Source organism: Ranitomeya imitator, chromosome 1 (genome assembly GCF_032444005.1).
Source record: "Ranitomeya imitator isolate aRanImi1 chromosome 1, aRanImi1.pri, whole genome shotgun sequence".
NCBI classification, from domain to species: Eukaryota; Metazoa; Chordata; class Amphibia; order Anura; family Dendrobatidae; genus Ranitomeya; species Ranitomeya imitator.
Genome location: NC_091282.1, coordinates 855,936,345 through 855,957,030, shown reverse-complemented (window position 1 = coordinate 855,957,030; position 20,686 = coordinate 855,936,345). Strand labels below are relative to the sequence as shown.

Below are 20,686 nucleotides of genomic sequence, written 5' to 3'. Positions count from 1 at the left end.
AACTATGAATGAACACATGTGGAATTATATACTTAACAAAAAAGTGTGAAACAACTGAAAATATGTCTTATATTCTAGGTTCTTCAAAGTAGTCACCTTTTGCTTTGATGACTGCTTTGAACACTCTTGGCATTCTCTTAATGAGCTTCAAGAGGTAGTCACTGGAAATGGTTTTCACTTCACAGGTGTGCCCTGTCAGGTTTAATAAGTGGGATTTCTTGCCTTATAAATGGGGTTGGGACCATCAGTTGTATTGAGCAGAAGCCTGGTGGATACACAGCTGATAGTCCTACTGAATAGACTGTTAGAATTTGTGTTATGGCAAGAAAAAAGCAGCTAAGTAAAGAAAAATGAGTGGCCATCATTACTTTAAGGAATGAAGGTCAGTCAGTCCGAAAAATTGGGAAAACTTTGAAAGTGTCCCCAAGTGCAGTTGCAAAAACCATCAAGTGCTACAAAGAAACTTGCTCACATGAGGACCGCCCCAGTAAATGAACAGTCACCTCTGCTTCTGAAGATAAGTTTATCCGAGTCACCAGCCTCAGAAATCGCAGGTTAACAGCAGCTCAGATTAGAGACCAAGTCAATGCCACACAGAGTTCTATCAGCAAACACATCTCTACAACAACTGTTAAGAGGAGACTTTGTGCAGCAGGCCTTCATGGTAAAATAGCTGCTGGGAAACCACTGCTAAGGACAGGCAACAAGCAGAAGAGACTTGTTTGGGCTAAAGAACACAAGGAATGGACATTAGACCAGTGGAAATCTGTGCTTTGGTCTGATGAGTCCAAATTTTAGATCTTTGGTTGCAACTACCGTGTCTTTGTGCGACGCAGAAAAGGTGAATGGATGGACTCTACATGCCTGGTTCCCACCATGAAGCATGGAGGAGGAGGTGTGATGGTGTGGGGGTGCTTTGCTGGTGACACTGTTGGGGATTTATTCAAAATTGAAGGCATACTGAACCAGCATGGCTACCACAGCATCTTGCAGCGGCATGCTATTCCATCCGGTTAGCGTTTAGTTAGACCATAATTTATTTTTCAACAGGACAATTACCCCAAACACACCTCCAGGCTGTGTAAGGGCTACTTGACCAAGAAGGAGAGTGATGGGGTGCTACGCCAGATGACCTGGCCTCCACACTCATCAGATCTGAGCCCAATCGAGATGGTTTGGGGTGAGCTGGACCACAGAGTGAAGGCAAAAGGGACAACAAGTGCTAAGCATCTCTGGGAACTCCTTCAAGATTGTTGGAAGACCATTCCCGGTGACTACCTCTTGAAGCTCATCAAGAGAATGCCAAGAGTGTGCAAAGCAGTCATCAAAGCAAAAGGTGGCTACTTTGAAGAACCTAGAATATAAGACATATTTTCAGTTGTTTCACACTTTTTTGTTAAGTATATAATTCCACATGTGTTAATTCACAGATTTGATGCCTTCAGTGTGAATTTATAATTTTCATAGTCATGAAAATACAGAAAAATCTTTAAATGAGAGGGTGTGTCCAAACGTTTGGTCTGTACTGTATGTGCACTATGGAACATCCATGTAACAGCTCTTGTACATATGCCTGTATCTGTGTGCAGGGTCCCATCTGTTGGATTGGGGGGATGCTTAGGGTCTCTGCAGTGTCTTTATTGGATCATGCATGTAGTTCACATCTGCTGAAGAATAATTATCCTCTGTAATGGCCCAAGTGCTGCTGCTTCTTATCTGAATGCCATTTTTCTTTTTCCTTTGAGCTGTTCCATTCATCCTTTTCCTGATTTTTTTCAACCTCTGGAAGCATTGATTTCCTGCTGAGATCCTGCCCTGCTTTAATAATAGGAAGCAGCCCCCTCCCACCCACAAACCCTCCCACTGCCGCTTTCCCCAGGGTTCCCAGGCATCAGCTGAGCAGCACATTACATACAGCCTGGAGGGGAGCACTTACTTTTATCAGTGACATGTGAAACACTTGGAAGCTTTTTGCAAATCAGGTGTTGTCACTCCTCCTCTCTCCCTCCCTCCTAGAGCAGCACTCCTTCTACCCCCTCTCCTTCCCCTGACGTCAAAAGGAGCTCTCCACAGCCTTGGTGCTGAAGCAATAAGATGGCAGACACTGTGCTGTGTGAGGGAGAGTCATTATGACCAGCTGGAGACAGAGGAGGGCACTGACCAGCTAAGGCTGCCGGAGGGAGCGGTGGGCATCTCTGCCTGCTCTGCACTAAGCACCAGTCACCATGTCCCTGCTGTGCGTGGGAGGTAAGAAGACCCCAGACACAGAGTAGTGTCAGATGGGTGTTGGCTGCCAGAGCATTTTCCTGTTGACTCCTCTCATCATCTGCCTTTGGGAAAGTGATTGGAATTCTTCATTCATGCATGTGTATATACCATATGTAAGGCGTGTGTGCGCGTGTATAAACATATATATACTCATGAACACATATATGCATTACATGCATTATAACTCTATCTCCTGTATGAATAGATCTCTCTATCTTTTCTATCTATCTGTCTATCTATCTTTCTATCTACTGTATGTATCTATCTTTTCAATCTATCACATCTGTCTATCATCTATCTATATCTATCCATCTATTATCTATCTATATCATCTATCTATCTATCTATCTATCCCACATCTATCTATCTATCTATCTATCTACCTATCCCACATCTATCTATCTATCTATCTATCTATCTATCTATCTATCTATCTATCCCACATCTATCCATCTATTATCTATCTATCTATCTATCCCACATCTATCTATCTATCTATCTATCTATCTATCTATCTATCTATCTATCTATCTATCTATCTATCTATCTATCTATCTATCTATCCCACATCTATCCATCTATTATCTATCTATCTATCTATCCCACATCTATCTATCCCACATCTATCTATCTATCTATCTATCTATCTATCTATCTATCTATCTATCTATCTATCTATCTATCTATCTATCTATCCCACATCTATCCATCTATTATCTATCTATCTATCTATCCCACATCTATCTATCCCACATCTATCTATCTATCTATCTATCTATCTATCTATCTATCTATCTATCTATCTATCTATCTATCTATCCCACATCTATCCATCTATTATCTATCTATCTATCTATCCCACATCTATCTATCCCACATCTATCTATCTATCTATCTATCTATCTATCTATCTATCTATCTATCTATCTATCTATCTATCTATCTATCTATCTATCATGCCTATCTGTTTATTAAATTCTTTAGTCTACTAATACAATCCAGTGTTTATGTATTAATCATTCTAAATATTCATCTGTTTCTCTAATCTGTATATATTTAGCCATCAATCTCATATGTATTCATCTTCTCTATAGTATCTGTTTATAGAATAATTATTGTTGATCCATTGAATAAGGGAAACATGACTATCTTTCCATTCTATTCATTGTCTATCTATTTAGAAGTAAAAAAGGAAACAGCACTCCAATAATTACCAAAAAAAGTGGACTTTATTTGGCGTTTCTCATGTGAGCCGAACGTCGCCACTCCATGTTGGCCAAATAAAGTCCACTTCATCTTTTTGGTAATTATTGGAGTGCTGTTTCCTTTTTTACTTCTATATTTTTGGCAAATAACAGATAATTTGCTTGGGAGGCCTGTGCACCCACTCACTGAATGGTGTTCCATTTTCTAAAATTATCTATCTATCTATCTATCTATCTATCTATCTATCTATCTATCTATCTATCTATCCCATATCTATCTATCTATCTATCTATCTAATATCTAGAAGCTAGTTCCACATATCTGTGTTTCTGCAACAGCTTTGTGGCTTTTATTAAATTCCCACTCTGCTCCTACACACTGTCACTCCTTTCTTCATGTTGTCAGAGTCAGCTACCCACTCTCAGTCTGTCCTTTCTTCTTTTCCTAATGCCTTTGATTTCCAGTGCTCACTGCCCTCCTGTACACTGCCCTCCTGCACACTGCCCCACACACACTGCCCCACACACACTGCTCTCCTATACACTGCCCCACATACACTGCCCCACGCACACTGCCTTCCTGTACACTGCCGTCCTGTACACTGCCCCATGCACACTGCCCTCCTGTACACTGCCCCACATACACTGCCCTCCTATACACTGCTCCATGCACACTGCCCTCCTGTACACTGCCCCACATACACTGCCCTCCTATACACTGCTCCATGCACACTGCCCCACATACACTGCCCCACGCACACTGCCTTCCTGTACACTCCCCCATGCACACTGCCCCACGCACACTGCCCTCCTGTACACTGCCCCATGCACACTGCCCCACACACTGCCTCACGAACACTGCCCCACAAACACTTCCCCACAAACACTGCCCCACATACACTACCCCACGCACACTCCCCCACGTACACTCCCCCACGTACACTCATTCATTATCCCTTGTGGATCTGATTCTGCTTTTTTCACCAAGTAAGGAACTTTTGAATAAAAAACATAGAGGTGATGTGGGCAGACAAAAGCGGGTGGAGAGGGATGGGTTATTGTGCCCAGACTGCTAGTTATCTGCTTGTCTTACAGTAATACAAAGCTATTTACTTCTATTTATATAATGCATTTATTTGTCTTGGGATCCCGTGATCACATTTGTGTTATGCATTATCTATGTTAGAATATATATCGGTGTGTGTATTACATGACACTGTGTAGGGTTCTCTGTTGTGAATTCTGTGGTCGAGCTCCCTCCTGTGGTCATGAGTGGTACTTCGGCTGGTTCTGTCTATGAGCTTCCTTTGGTGGATGTGAGTGGGGCTGCGGCTTCTGAGTTTCCTTCCTCAGGTGACGAGGTTAAGTCGTTAGGTGCTGCTCTATTTAACTCCACCTAGTTCTTTGTTCCTTGCCTCCAGTCAATGTTCCAGTATTGGTCTTGCTCTCTCCTGGATCGTCTTGTGGCCTGTCTGCCCTGCATAAGCTAAGTTCTGCTTGTGTTTCTTTTTGTTTGCTATTTTTTCTGTCCAGCTTGCTATATTGGTTTTTCCTGCTTGCTGGAAGCTCTGGGACGCAGAGGGAGCACCTCCGTACCGTTAGTCGGTGCGGAGGGTCTTTTTGCACCCTCTGCGTGGTTGTTTGTAGGTTTTTGTGCTGACCGCAAAGCTATCTTTCCTATCCTCGGTCTATTCAGTAAGTCGGGCCTCACTTTGCTAAAATCTATTTCATCTCTGTGTTTGTATTTTCATCTTTACTCACAGTCATTATATGTGGGGGGCTGCCTTTTCCTTTGGGGAATTTCTCTGAGGCAAGGTAGGCTTATTTTTCTATCTTCAGGGCTAGCTAGTTTCTCAGGCTGTGCCCGAGGCGCCTAGTTCTGGTCAGGAGCGCTCCACGGCTACCTCTAGTGTGGTGTGATAGGATTAGGGATTGCGGTCAGCAGAGTTCCCACGTCTCAGAGCTCGTCCTATGTTATTAGTAACTATCAGGTCACTTTGTGTGCTCTTAACCACCAGGTCCATTGTGTTTCTGAACCACCTGTTCATAACAGTTCTCCCAATGTTAAGGAGACTATGATATGTTATAGCATTAATATGATTGTAATTCATTGTAAATCATTGTGAATATAGCTAGACACCTTATATACATCTACCTTTAGAGAAACAACATGGTCCTGAATGTGCAGGCCTAGCTGTGTAATGCATGGAATGTATATTAAATCTTTTAGTCAGAACTATGATACATTTTAAAGGGATTTCCCAGGTTTGGCACAAAAGCCTGCAGCCACTGTATGTGACTGCAGACTTGTGAATCCTCACATTGTTCACAGCCTACGCTGTCTGAATTCTCCGATGCAGGCAGCAAGACTGGGTGGTCATATGACTGCATGTATGCAATATCACACTTCCGTCCACATTCTGACTAGACATGTGCAATTCACTTGTATGGAGCTAGGCTGAGCACGTCTAGTCAGAATGTAACCAAGAGTCTATATTGCATACTTGCGGTCACATGATTGCCCACTCCTGGCACTGGAGAATCCTGGCAGCATAGAGTGACGAAAGTAGCCCAGCTGTGCTCAGCTTTCTTAGCGGTCTAAAAAAGCGTTAAAAGCTTTGAATGTGGTGAAGGATGAGAATTCAAAACCGGGCTTTACTGAGTTGTTCCGTCGCCCCATTGCCAGGTTCTTTGGGTGTCCTTGACCCCTGTGATCAGCAAGTCATCCCCCATCCAATGGATAAGGGATCATTTGTGATTTTGGGTGACCCCTTTAAATTCAATTCATAGAACAGTAATGAAGATCTTGTAGACATGGATTTGTGTGAAATGACCCTAATAATATGTACAAGTGCTGCTGAATAGAGAAGAGTTATTATATTTAGTGTTGCCAATGCTTCGGTTGCTGCTGTTTACTTTCCGAGTAACTCTTTCCTTCCTCCTCTGTGATTTCCGATACATTCTTTCCATCACCGCCTTTCTTGACTTCCGGTAGATGTCTTGGTGTGGTTTATATCAGGACTTCTCATCCTTTTTCTTCTGCTGCCTTACCAAACAGACCTTGTGCTTTGGCCTAATGCTTGAATGCACTGCTCAATTTACATGTTTTGTTTCATGAACTGTTAAGCCAGCTTTGCTAAACAAGAGATTTCCGCAGCCAGTAAAAGCACTGTGCAGCTTGTGATCATGTCTGGCCTGGAATACTGCCTACCCGCTGAGCTTCAGCAACAACCAAGGGTGGTGAGGACAGCCTCTTAACCCCTTCCCAACATTGGTGCACTGATACGCCCAATTTCAACGATATACTTTGAAGACCAGTTTGTGCTTTACCTCCATAGGAGACTGTGATTTTTAGTATACATTGCAGTCCTACTGTATTGCAGTATGTAGTATAATCAGATGATTGCGGATCAAGTCACTTAAGGGAACTAAAAAAATAAAATAAAAAATATTTAAAAATTCCAATTAACCACCTGTATCCCCATTAACAATAACAAAATAATTTAAAAAATCAGATTTATTAGAATATAAAATTAATTAACCCAATTAGTAAATGTCATAATGGGAAAAAAAAATCAAACCACCATAGTTGTGTTTTATCGGTTGCTGTGTCACCGCAAAAAAATTACATAAAAAAGTGGTCAAAGTGTTGTATCTACCCCAAAATGGCATCTCTGGAAATGTGATCTTGTTACATAGTTTACACACAGGCATACACACTTTCCTCTTCCCTAGGCTACTTTCACACTAGCGTCGGTACGGGTCCGTCGCTAAGCGTCGGGCCAACGTACCGACGCACGTTGTGAAATTTGTGCACGGCGTGGGCAGCGGATGCAGTTTTTCGACGCATCCGCTGCCCATTCTGAAATCCGGGGAGGAGGGGGCAGACTTCCAGCCGCGCATGCGCAGTAGAAAATGGCAGACGCGACGTATAAAAAAATGTTACATTGAACATTTTTTCGTGCCGACGGTCCGCCAAAACACGACAGATCCGTTGCACGACGGACGCGATGTGTGGCCATCCATCGCAATCCGTCGCTGATACAAGTCTAAGGGCAAAAAACGCATCCTGCGAGCACATTTGCAGGATCTGTTTTTTGCCCAAAACGACAGATTGCGAGGGATTGCTAAAAACGCAAGTGAAAGTAGTCTTAGGGTATGTTCAGATGAATGTATTAACGGTCTGTATGCAAAACAGGTAGCATAAGGACAGCACACTAATACAAGTCATTACAATAGATCACATGAACGTTTTTGCTTGCAGACAGATGGTCTGCGTGTAAATAAATCTCAGCATGTACTAATTTTGTCCATATTCTGGATCAAATGTGCCCTTTATAAGTCAGTGGGAGCGAAAAAAATGGATCACATGCGGGATACCATATGCGTTTTTCACGGATACATTTCAATCATTAACATAGGAAACTGTATCTGTTGTTCAATAATTTCTAAAATCATTCATGTAAAACCGGATGCCATACAGATGTCATATGGTTGTAAAAAACTGACATATGGATAGCATACAGATAGCAATACGGATGAAAAATCATCTGAACACGGCATTAATCTAGTTTCTCACTAGGGTTCTAAAGAATCAGCTGAACCATGAAATAAAACAATTGCTCACATTTAGGGAAAAGAAATGCCAGGACAGCCACATAAACAGAATTAGAACAAAGCTTCTACACTGCATCCTAAAATCTGTCACTGCAAAAATGGCCTCAAACAAAAACAGTATATACAGTATACACTCCTAAATATTGAAATTGCAACACCAAGAAGGAAAACTCATGGTAGTATGTAAATCACAAGATTGATAGACTAATCACTACTCACAAACAGACCATGAGGCAGAGAAGTCAGACGTTCTAGGGTCAATACCAATAGAGCACGTAGAAAACCAAAGAAAGACAAAGGCATAAGTCAGGTCACGGTCCGGGGTGAAAATACCAGGAGATAGCGGATCAAAGCAAAATGACAAGACAAAGGGATAGTCAGAACAAGATCCAAAGGGTCAGGCAGTGGAAGATCAGATCACAACAGATTTAGGCAAGCACTCACCAGGAAGCACAAGCTACTTCTGGCAGAGATCAGAGGCAGAAAGCTCAGCTAAGTAGCTGGGCAATCACCAGAACAGAAAATATCTGGAGAAAGCCCAGCACTGCCCAGCTACAGATTGGACGGCCGAGCTGTCAATCAAAATACTGACAGCTCAACACACTCCTTCACAAGATTTTACAGCCAATCAAAATACCAACAACTCAGCATGACCCAGATTCCATAAGGCATCAAAGCAGCCACTCAATGAGTGGAGGAATCATGCCTGAAATGTTATGCAAATAGTAAAAAATGGAAACATTTTCCCAATATCTCAATTTTTTTCAATATCGAGTGTAAGCACCATGCACAGAAATAGTTGCCTTGTCATGCTATCAAAGGGATTATTAATGATTACCTTAGGAATGTTCTCTCATGCTGAATGCTCTTGGGCATGCTAATTATCAAAATTCACTGCTGGCAGCTGCCTTTGAAATTGCCAACCAATGGCATCCCTGATGAGTTTGATGGGATATAAGTCTGTAGATGCTGCTCATGAGCATAAGCAACATGCTGCCTTGTGGTATGTCTAAAAACAGCTCTTGGGACACTTTCATGCTCTCTAGTGAAGCCCTCTTGATGGCATTGCCCACGTGGTCTCCAGACCAATCTATGGGGATAATTTTACCCAAGAAAAAACGGAACTCAGCTCTGAAGAGGATAGACCTCCATGTCAGCCTCCATTGCCACATTGCTCATGCTACTGTGAAAGTGATGGCATGATGTCAATGGAACATCTATAGCTGGATGTCTGGCTCATAGACCAATGTCGTCAAATGCTTTCTTATGCATGACTTTTGGATAAGGCACGGTCCTTGAAACAACCATAACTACAGTATACCTAGACACTTGAATAAATACACAAAACACATTATTTTTGTTGTAAAAATGACCACAGCTTTATTTAAATCACAGGCATAAAACAATAATAGTAGGAGTCAATTGAAGTGCTAGTAGATTGGTAGCAGATTCACAAGTACTGTGATATCCCCAGCTGTCTGACATACAGCACCAGGACCGACAACCATAAAGACCCTGTTCACCACCTTGAGCTTTTACATGCTCTGTTAGTTAAAATTAGTCCACTTTAACTTGTCTGAAACTTCCATCTGACTCATAAACCACCACCAAAGAGGCCATTTGACACCTTAACTGGACTCAACCACCATCAAGCATATCTAATAAAGCCATCAACCAGTTCTATATGCTATAGAAAGACTGTTAATACAAGTAAACTTTTATCTTTAGACTAAATTCAAGAGCAATGGCAGATTAATTTAATCAATGCAACGCTACCAAACTGTGGCTGATGGTAGGGTAACTAAAGTGAATTAACAGTTGCTAAAAATCCTGTAATGGGGAATGTGGAAACTAAACCATAATAGATGGGGTAACCAAAGTGTAAATACATGTATAGCCAGATCTGTCGCATGTCAAAAACTATTATGCTGAATGCATTCTAACCAGTTCTAATAATTCATCAACTCACAGTTTTTGGTTCTAGAAAACCACTATTATATACAGTAGCTAAGGCCACTGGGCAAAAATGTATTTATCCTTTTTATGTATTTTTTTAAAATACCTTTTGGTATTAATTTCTTAAATGCACTTACTACTAAGTGAAAATGAAGAGTACCGTATTTTGCGGATTATAAGACGCACCAGATTATAAGACACACCCCAAATTTTGAGGAGAAAAACAAACCTTTTTTTAATAAAATGGTTGTGCTTCTTATAATCCATGCGCCTAGTCGCTTACCGGGGGTTTTGGCTACGGTGAAGCAGGGTCACTGCTGGGGGAGGCAAGAGTGGAGCATTGCTGCAGGCCGCAGGCTGGGATGAGGGGATGTTCAGATGTGCAGCGCGGTGCACTGCTGCGGGTGTTTGGTGCGTCGGGGGCTCTGCCAACATTTTGTGAAAGCCCAGAGCCCCCGCACTTACATGGATTCCTATGCGGTGGACTCCGGGAAATGGCTGCACATGCGCAGATGGAGATCTTGGCACTGAGATTTCATCTCCTAAGATCCCCCGCAGCACCGAACACCAGCAGCGCTGCACATCCAAACACCTCCTCATCCCAGCCTACAACCTGCAGCTACGTTCTACTCTTGCCTCCTCTAGTAGCGACCCTGAGACCCTGCTCCACCACGGCCGGTAAGGTATATCCGCATTATAAGACGCACCTCCATTTTCCCCCCAAATTCGGGGTAAAAAAAGTGCGTCTTATAATCCGAAAAATACGGTATATATAAATAGAAAGATATTATAGAGAGTACTTAAAAGCTATATACATGTAACATCAACAATAATAACTAACAATTAAATAAGATTTATAATATTTGGACATAGTAATTTAAATAAACCTATAGCAGGAAAAGTCTATGATGGCATTATTAATAACTCTGCCACTCTTTTGTCAATCATTTTTGGGGCACTTGATGACATTTGCCCTTAGCCGCTTCCATCAACTCAAGGGCACCCAGACTAGACATATATTGCCCTTAGTGTTTAGGGCATTTGGTGACATATACCCTTGGCCGCTCCTACTGGCTCACAGGCACCCAGGAGAGGCAAATTGCCCTTTGTGTTAATGCACTTTACCCTTTGTCGCTCCCACCGACTCCAGAGCTCCCAATTCAGTATATAGCTTTTCATTTTAAAGAAGACAACCCCTTCTCATATCCCACTCTTGGTGCCGATAAAATAGTAAAGTTTATATTCATCGTCTGTGTCTGCGTCATTCCAACGGTGTCTGCACTCACGTTCCCCAGGCTTTCATACAGTTATGACACATGAGCCCAAGCAGCGCTAATGTCACAGTCCCCACCTTCTTATGAATCAAACATCAAGAGGAAGTCAGAGAGCAGCCACTGATTGTACACCGGGCTCACGTGTCATAACAACTGCACAACAAACGAACTATGCCAGCACAGTAGGTGAGTATAACCTTTTTTATTCTATCGGTGCCAAACATTTAGATCAAAAAAGGTTGTTCTAGTAATGGATAACCCCTTTAAGGCGCTAGTTTACTGCAGTGTTCCAATGGCAATGTTGAAAGTAAAAGAGTTGGTCAATATAAACAGTCAAAATCTGGCTACCCATCCACATCAGGGGGGCATACCTGAGATGGTTACCCCTCCAAACCAGGGGTTCATACCTGAGATAGCTATCCCTCAGCATCAGAGAGCCACATGGTCACCCTTCCATACCAGGTAAGATGCTGAGATGGTTACCCTTACTGACCAAATTCTAAGTATCTTTAAGGACCTATCAAAAAGGAAAAGCAAATAACTGCCTCCCTTTTTTGTATATGTATTACAAAGATACATATAATGACGAAAAACAATGTGTCCACATGACAGCTTATTCTGAAATTTAATTGAAGATGTAGGTATCTTTCAAACACTAAATTTTAAGAACTCTTTACCCCTACTGAAATGTTCCTAAAAACAGAGATGAGTGAGGATGAAACACTATGTACATGCATATAAGTTAACGTTTATATCCAAATTAAATAACAGGTTGATACTGGAAAATACCTCATCATATGGTTGGATATAGTCAGTGAAGGGCAACACTGTATGCACTTTTTTCCTCCCAAAATGTGGAGGAAAATGGGGGGTGCATCTTATAGTCCAGATGTATGGTCTCTGGCTGTGGTGGGGAGGTGGGGGAGCGGTTTCGGCAGAGCATCGGGTCACAGGAGGCTGGAGCCGGCAGCTCCGGCTAACTCCTGTGCCCACCTCTAAAGAGAAATTAATATGCACTGCATTCCATGCCCATTGGCGTGGAAGGCAATGAATAAGCCTTTCTTTTTGGCATCCTGGTATGATTGGCCCCATCTTGTTGCTGGTATGATTGGTCACATCAGAAAAGATTTAAAAAAAAAAATACACTTACCTTTCTCCCTCTCAGTGTCCTGCTCCGGTGCCAGCAGCCAACACCGGAACCGTTCATCACAAAGAGCGGTGAGTATCTGGAGCGCCCCCAGACACAGGGCCACGAGTTCTCGGTACCAGGCCTCTCTGGTTCGGTTCTGAGGCTGTCACGGTGGCTAGACCCGGTCCGCGACCCTGCTAAGGGGCGTCCAATAAAGGTGGTACAGTCTATCAGGGATTCGTGACGCCACCTGTGGTGTTCGGTCAGGGTGACCGACGCTGCTGTGGGGTCCGCTGGGGTGATGGAATGGCAGCTCGATGGTATACCTTCCCACAGGTGAAGTATGTCCCCAGGGCTTCCCAGTAAGGTGGATGGTGATGGTGTGAGGTGCAGTCAATAATGAGGACACAAGGTTGCAGTCTCTTTACCTCTTTACTGAAGACTTCAGGATCCTCAATCCAGAGCACGCTTAACAGGGCTATCTGAGACCGGCCGGTCCGATGGGCACTTCCAGAGTTCCCTTTGCAGGTGGAAATCAGTGCCTACCACTAGCGCCTGTGTGTTGTAGTGCTACCCTGCTGAGCATTCGGAATAGTCCTCACAACTGCTGTTCTCGTTCGTTCATTCTTTCTAATTCTCTCTCGCTTGTTCCAGATGTTACTAGTTTCTCGTTCCCCAGTATGTTATGGCTAGGACGCACCCGTATGACGGGAAGGCTCGGAGCTCTTCCGGGACCCTAGAGACGCCCCTGTCCACGCGTTGCCCCCTATGTCTTTGTAGGAAATTTAAGGTAGACAGCCAACCTATAATTAACTGTCCTGCGGAGTTCGAAGTAAGGCCTAGAGTCAGTTACTCCTGCGGTGTTCCGGCCACCGGCTATGCGCCTCAGTAGGATGTTGCCTCGGTCTCACGGCACGACTCCTACTGGTTCTCCTTTGTGCTTGATCTCGTTTCTCACTGTTCCACAATATCCTTCCCTTTGTGTCTCTCTCTTGGGATACCGCCGCGGGGTGTGCGGGCGCGGTTCTGTTACGTTCTGCTCTGTTCGCTAGGCACCTGCCAGGTTCCCACGCCCGACAGGGACCCCCCTGTGTCTTCTCCCTGCAACATCCCCTGCCATGGGATGTTGCCTGAATCCAACCCAGTCAGCTTCTGACTAACTTCCTATCCAACCCCTAGTTTTACCAGTGTGAGGAGTGGCCCAATAAATAAAGCCTTTTGCTCCCCCTAGTGGCCGGAGTGCGAACTCCGCATCAGGAAAATGGCCGCCGCGATCTCCATCTGCGCACGCGCGGCATCCCACGGCCATTTTCCTGAAGCCCCGGGCAGCAAAGGACTCCATATGCGCACGCGCGGCCTCAGGAAGATGGCTGCCCCCACAGATCACCAGGGAAATAGCACCGATCGCGCGTTTTTTCTTCTCCTGCCCAGTGGATTCAGAAGATGGGCATGCGCAAACCACTACGCCACCAACGGAAATATATGCAAGATCTGGGGGAAGAAACAGCGATGTCGCCACGCCCATATGACCTGACCAGCCTGATTGACAGGCGAAAACGGCGACTTTGGTAAGTTATTTCGGCAGCATAGGTTGGGAATCAGGGTACACAAAATACACTATAGTAACGCACAGCTCAGGCCCTATTTAACAGTATTTTTATCTCGTACTGAAAAAACGGGGTGACAGGTTCCCTTTAAGCAGCTGCTGGCACCAGAGCGACTGCGAGGGAGCAAAAGAATATAATTGTAATGGTTTTTTTTTAATCTTTCCTGATGGGACCAATCATACCAGGAACAGGATGGGGCCGTTTATACCAGAAAAAGGATGGGACCAATCATACCGGGAACAGGATGGGGTCAATCATATCAGAATAAGGATGGAATCAATCATGCCAGGACCTTGATGGGAACAATCATACCAGAGTAAGAATGGGACCAATCATACCAGGACCTTGATGGGGACAATCATACCAGAGTAAGAATGGGACCAATCATACCAGGACCTTGATGGGAACAATCATACCAGAGTAAGAATGGGACCAATCATACCAGGACCTTGATGGGAACAATCATACCAGAGTAAGAATGGGACCAATCATACCAGGACCTTGATGGGGACAATCATACCAGAATAAGGATGGGACCAATCATACCAGGACCTTGATGGGAACAATCATACCAGAGTAAGAATGGGACCAATCATACCAGGACCTTGATGGGGACAATCATACCAGGAACAGGATGGGGCCATTTATACCAGAAAAAGGATGGGACCAATCATACCGGGAACAGGATGGGGCCATTTATAGCAGAAAAAGGATGGGGCCAATCATACCAGGAACAGGATGAGGCCATTTATACCAGAAAAAGGATGGGACCAATCATACCAGGACCTTGATGGGGTCAATCAAACCAGAATAAGGATGGGACCAATCATACCAGGACCTTGATGGGGACAATCATTCCAGAATAAGAGTGGGACCAATCAAAACAGGACCGTGATGGGGCCATGCATACCAGGATAGGGATGAGGGGGCCATGCATGCCAGGATTTGAATGAGGGAGCCATGCATACTAGGATAGGGATGAGGGGCCATGGGTATCAGAATGGGGATGAGGGGACCATATACAGTTATATGAAAAAGTTTGGGCACCCCTATTAATCTTAAGCTTAATGTTTTATAAAAATTGTTTTTTTGCAACAGCTATTTCAGTTTCATATATCTAATAACTGTTGGACACAGTAATGTTTCTGCCTTGAAATGAGGTTTATTGTACTAACAGAAAATGTGCAATCTGCATTCAATCAAAATTTGACAGGTGCATAAGTATGGGCACCTTTATCAATTTCTTGTTTTAAATACTCCTACCTACTTTTTACTGACTTACTAAAGCACTTTTTTTCATTTTCTAACCTCATTGAGCTTTGAACTTCATAGCCAGGTGTATGCAATCATGAAAAAAGCTACTTAAAGTGGCCACTTGCAAGTTGTTCTCCTGTTTGAATCTCCTCTGAAGAGTGGTATCATGGGCTCCTCAAAACAACTGTCTAATGATCTGAAAACAAAGATTATTCAACATAGTTGTTCAGGGGAAGGATACAAAAAGCTGTCTCAGAGATTTAACCTGTCAATTTCCACTGTGAGGAACATAGTAAGGAAATGGAAGAACACAGGTACAGTTCTTGTTAAGTCCAGAAGTGGCAGGCCAAGAAAACATCAGAAATGCAGAGAAGAAGAAAGGTGAGATCAGTCAAGGACAGTCCTCAGACCACCTCCAGAGAGCTGCAGCATCAATTTGCTGCAGATGGTGTCAGTGTGCCTCGGTCAACTATACAACGCACTTTGCACAAGGAGAAGCTGTATGGGAGAGTGATGTGAAAGAAGCCGTTTCTGCAAGCACGTGACAAACAGAGTCGGCTGAGGTATACAAAGGCACATTTGGAGACGCCAATTTATTTTTGGAAGAAGGTTCTGTGGACTGATGAAACCAAGATTGAGTTGTTTGGTCATACAAAAAGGCGTTATGCATGGCGGCCAAAAAACACAGCATTCCAAGAAAAACACTTGCTACCCACAGTAACATTCGGTGGAGGTTCCATCATACTTTGGGTCTGTGTGGCCAAAGCCGGCACCGGGAATCTTGTTAAAGTTGAGGGACGCATAGATTTCTTTCAGTATCAGCAGATTCTTGACAATAATGTTCATGAATCAGTGACAAAGTTGAAATTACGCAGGCGATGGATCTTTCAGCAAGACAATGATCCAAAACACCGCTCCAAATCTACTCAAGCATTCATACAGAGGAACAATTACACTGTTCTTGAATGGCCATCCCAGTCCCCAGACCTGAATATCATTGAACATCTGTGGGATCATTTGAAGAGGGCTGTCCATGTTCGGCGACCATCAAACTTAACTGAACTGGAATTGTTTTGTAAAGAGGAATGGTCAAAAATACCTTCATCCAGGATCTCATTAAAAGCTACAGGAAGCGACTAGAGGCTGTTATTTTTGCAAAAGGAGGATCGATCTACTAAATATTAATGTCACTTTTCTGGTGGGGTGCCCATACTTATGCACCTGTCAAATTTTGTTTGAATGCAGATTGCACATTTTCTGTTACTACAATAAACCTCATTTCAAGGCAGAAACATTACTGTGTCCAACAGTTATTAGATACTAGATGGTGGCCCGATTCTAATGCATCGGGTATTCTAGAATATGCATGTCCACGTAGTATATTGCCCAGCCACGTACTATATTGCCCAGCCACATACTATATTGCCCAGCCATGTACTATATTGCCCAGTCACGTAGTATATTGGCCAGCCACGTAGAATATTGCCCAGCCACGTAGTATATTGCCCAGCCGCGTAGTATATTGCCCAGCCACGTAGTATATTGCCCAGCCACGTAGTATATTGCCCAGTCACGTAGTATATTGGCCAGCCACGTAGTATATTGCCCAGTCACGTAGTATATTGCCCAGCCACGTAGTATATTGCCCAGTCACGTAGTATATTGGCCAGCTACGTAGTATATTGCCCAGCCACATTGTATATTGCCCAGTCACATAGTATATTGCACAGCCACGTAATATACAGCACAGAGCCACGTAGTATATTTCCCAGCCACGTAGTATTTTGCACAGCGACGTAGTATATTGCCCAGTCACGTAGTATATTGCCCAGCCACATAGTATATTGCACAGCGACGTAGTATATTGCTCAGCCACGTAGTATATTGCCCAGTCACATAGTATATTGCACAGCCACGTAATATACAGCACAGAGCCACGTAGTATATTTCCCAGCCACGTAGTATTTTGCACAGCGACGTAGTATATTGCCCAGTCACGTAGTATATTGCCCAGACACGTAGTATATTGGCCAGTCACATAGTATATTGGCCAGCCACTTAGTATATTGCCCAGCCATGTTGTATATTGCCCAGTCACGTAGTATATTGCCCAGCCACGTAGAATATTGCCCAGCCATGTAGTATATTGCCCAGTTACGTAGTATATTGCCCAGTCACGTAGTATATTGCCCAGCCACATAGTATAATGCCCAGTCACATAGTATATTGCACAGCCACGTAATATACAGCACAGAGCCACGTAGTATATTGCCCAGTCACGTAGTATATTGCCCAGCCACGTAAAATATTGCCCAGCCATGTAGTATATTGCCCAGTTACGTAGTATATTGCCCAGTCACGTAGTATATTGCCCAGCCACGTAGTATATTGCCCAGTCACGTAGTATATTGCCCAGTCACGTAGTATATTGCACAGCCACGTAATATACAGCACAGAGCCACGTAGTATATTGCCCAGCCACGTAGTATATTGCACAGCGACGTAGTATATTGCCCAGTCACGTAGTATATTGCCCAGTCACGTAGTATATTGCACAGCCACGTAATATACAGCACAGAGCCACGTAGTATATTGCCCAGCCACGTAGTATATTGCACAGCGACGTAGTATATTTCTCAGCCACGTAGTATATTGCCCAGTCACGTAGTATATTGCACAGCCATGTAATATACAGCATAGAACCACGTAGTATATTGCCCAGTCACGTAGTATACAGCACAGACACATAGTATATTGCCCAGCCAGGTAGTATATTGCCCAGTCACGTATGTAACAGGTTAAAAAATATTTAATAAACATACTCACCATCCGAAGAGCCCGTTGTAGTTCCGGCGCTTGTGTGCGGTGTCCGGTCCCAGGATTGGTATGAGCGTAGGACCTTCCATGACGTCACAGTCACATGACCGTGACGTCATGGAAGGTCCTTCTCCCATAGCATCTTTGGAAGCGGAACCTGGCGCGTGAGAATAAGGTTTGTTTTTGTTTATTATTATTATTTTTAACATTAGATCGTTTTACTATTGATGCTGCATACGCAGCCCCTTCCTCCCCGGACTGCAGAATGGGCAGCGGATGCGTTGAAAAACTGCATCCGCTGCCCACGTTGTGCAGTAATTTCACAACGTCCGTCGGTACGTCGCCCCGACGCATTGCGACAAGCCCAAACCGACGGTAATGTGAAAGAGGTCTTACAAATACTGATGTCAAATACTGACCTCCATCTCCCAATTTAGTTTTTTTAGCCAGATATTGTCCTTTCAGAAACCACAATAGTTTAAAAAGACATGATAGACACATCTCAAATTGTGAACCTCTCTAAGATAATCATAACTACCCACAAAATATTCAGAGTAAAGGATTATCATTTTTGCCAACTAGTAAGGTCTAGACCTGTTTGCCAGAGAGTTGAAATGTCTCAATTATTTTGCACATAAATACAAATGTGTATGTGCTGATCTCGATATTCACCTTGACCTACTAAAGATAGTTTCACATTTGTGGTTGCGTCCGCAGCGTATCGTCCGCAGCCACAAATGCATGCAAAAACACATGCAAACGCATGATTATGCAGCGTTTTTTATCCGCATCAACTTACACATGACGGCAAAAAAAAGCAGCGTTTCTATGCGTTTTTACATGCGTTTGCGCTTTTTATGCGCATGCGTTTGATATTTCCAGGAGGGTGTGTCTCAATGGGCGTGTCTGAATAAGTTCCTGGACATGTGCAGTCCAAAGTACGCAAGCGCATCGAACGCATGCGTACGCAAAGACATGCATACACATGCGTTCCCACAGACAGTAATCCGTTTTTTTAATGCACTCATCCGCATGCACATGCCTGCGCATATTTGATGGAAATTTGCCGCCTCAAAAATTCCAACATGGTGCATTCTCCACGCCTTGCCGCACACCACGAAAAAATGCATGCTTAAAGCTACTTTCACATTTCCGTCTTTCTGCTACCGTCGCAATACGTCGATTTTTGAAAATGCAGGATACTGCCAAAAAATTAGCAGGATCCTGCATTTTCCCATAGACTTGTATTAGCGATGTATGGATTCATGTTTTGTCCGCCGTTCACTGGATCCTGCAAAATGTGACGGCCTGTCTTTTGCAAAAAACGTTCAAGGGAACGTTTTTCTGTACGTTGTATCCTGTGTTTCCAACTGCGCATGCCCAGCAGGAAATCTCGCTCTCTCTCTTTCCTCCCCGGGACTTTAGACTGGACAGCGGACCCGTTGAAAGACTGCGTCCACTGCTCACGATATACACTATTTCACAAACGTCCGTCGGTGCGTTGCACTGATGCTTTGTGACGGCCGACTACCGACGGAAATGTGAAAGTAGCCTAAGCAAACGCGGGAAAACGCATGCAAACGCATGCACCTGCGTCTACAATGTTAAAGATAGGAAATCAAGATGCATTCAACTGGTATTAGACCTTTCATGTCCCTCAAAAATAAAAGCACTAAAATGTCCCCCTTATCTGGAGATTTATCGTCTATTTGTCAACATGGTCAGTAAGGACCTATAAGAAATAGACCCTAAATGCTATAGAGCAAATCTCTATAAAGAACAGATACGTGCACTGGAGGATTTAGAAAAGGATGCCACCATTGTCTTTAACCCCTTCACACCGCGGCCCTTTTTCGTTTTTGCGTTTTTGTTTTTCGCTCCCTTCCCAGAGCCATAACTTTTTTATTTTTCCATCAATATGGTCATGTTAGGGTTTATTTTTTGCGGGACGAGATGTACTTTTGAAAGACACCATTGGTTTTACCATGTCTTGTACTAGAAAACGGGAAAAAATTCCAAGTGTGGTGTAATTGCAAAAAAAGTGCAATCCCACACTTGTTTTTTGTTTGGCTTTTTTGCTAGGTTTACTAAATGCTAAAACTGACCTGATTTTATGATTCTCCAGGTCATTACAAGTTCATCGACACCTAACATGTCTAGGTTATTTTTTATCTAAGTGGTGAAAAAAAATTAAAAACTTTGCTAAAAAAAAAAAAGCGCCATTTTCCGATACCCGTAGCGTCTCCATTTTTCGTGATCTGGGGTCAGGTGAGGGCTTATTTTTTGCGTGCTGAGATGACGTTTTTAATGATACCACTTTTGTGCAGATACGTTTTTTTGATCACCCGTTATTGCATTTTAATTCAATGTCGCGGAGACCAAAAAAAGTAATTCTGGCATTTTTAATTCTTTTTTTCTCACTACGCTGTTTAGCGATCAGGTTAGTGCTTTTTTTTATTGATAGATCGGGTGATTCTGAACGCAGCGATACCAAATATGTGTAGGTTTGCTTTTTTTTTATTGTTTTATTTTGGATTTGGCGAAAGGTGGGGTGATTTA

At 43.3% G+C, this 20,686-nt stretch overlaps 1 protein-coding gene across 1 annotated transcript in view; it reads left to right on the top strand.

Annotated features, from left to right (window-relative positions):
• Positions 1-2,144: 2,144 nt before the first annotated feature.
• The window catches only part of UNC13A (unc-13 homolog A), a 381,474-nt gene continuing 362,932 nt past the window's right edge, over positions 2,145-20,686 (top strand). Inside the window, exon 1 of the mRNA XM_069741790.1 lies at positions 2,145-2,247. Coding sequence (XP_069597891.1) covers positions 2,226-2,247 — 22 coding nt within the window. The 5' untranslated portion in view covers positions 2,145-2,225. The remainder of the gene's footprint in view (positions 2,248-20,686) is intronic.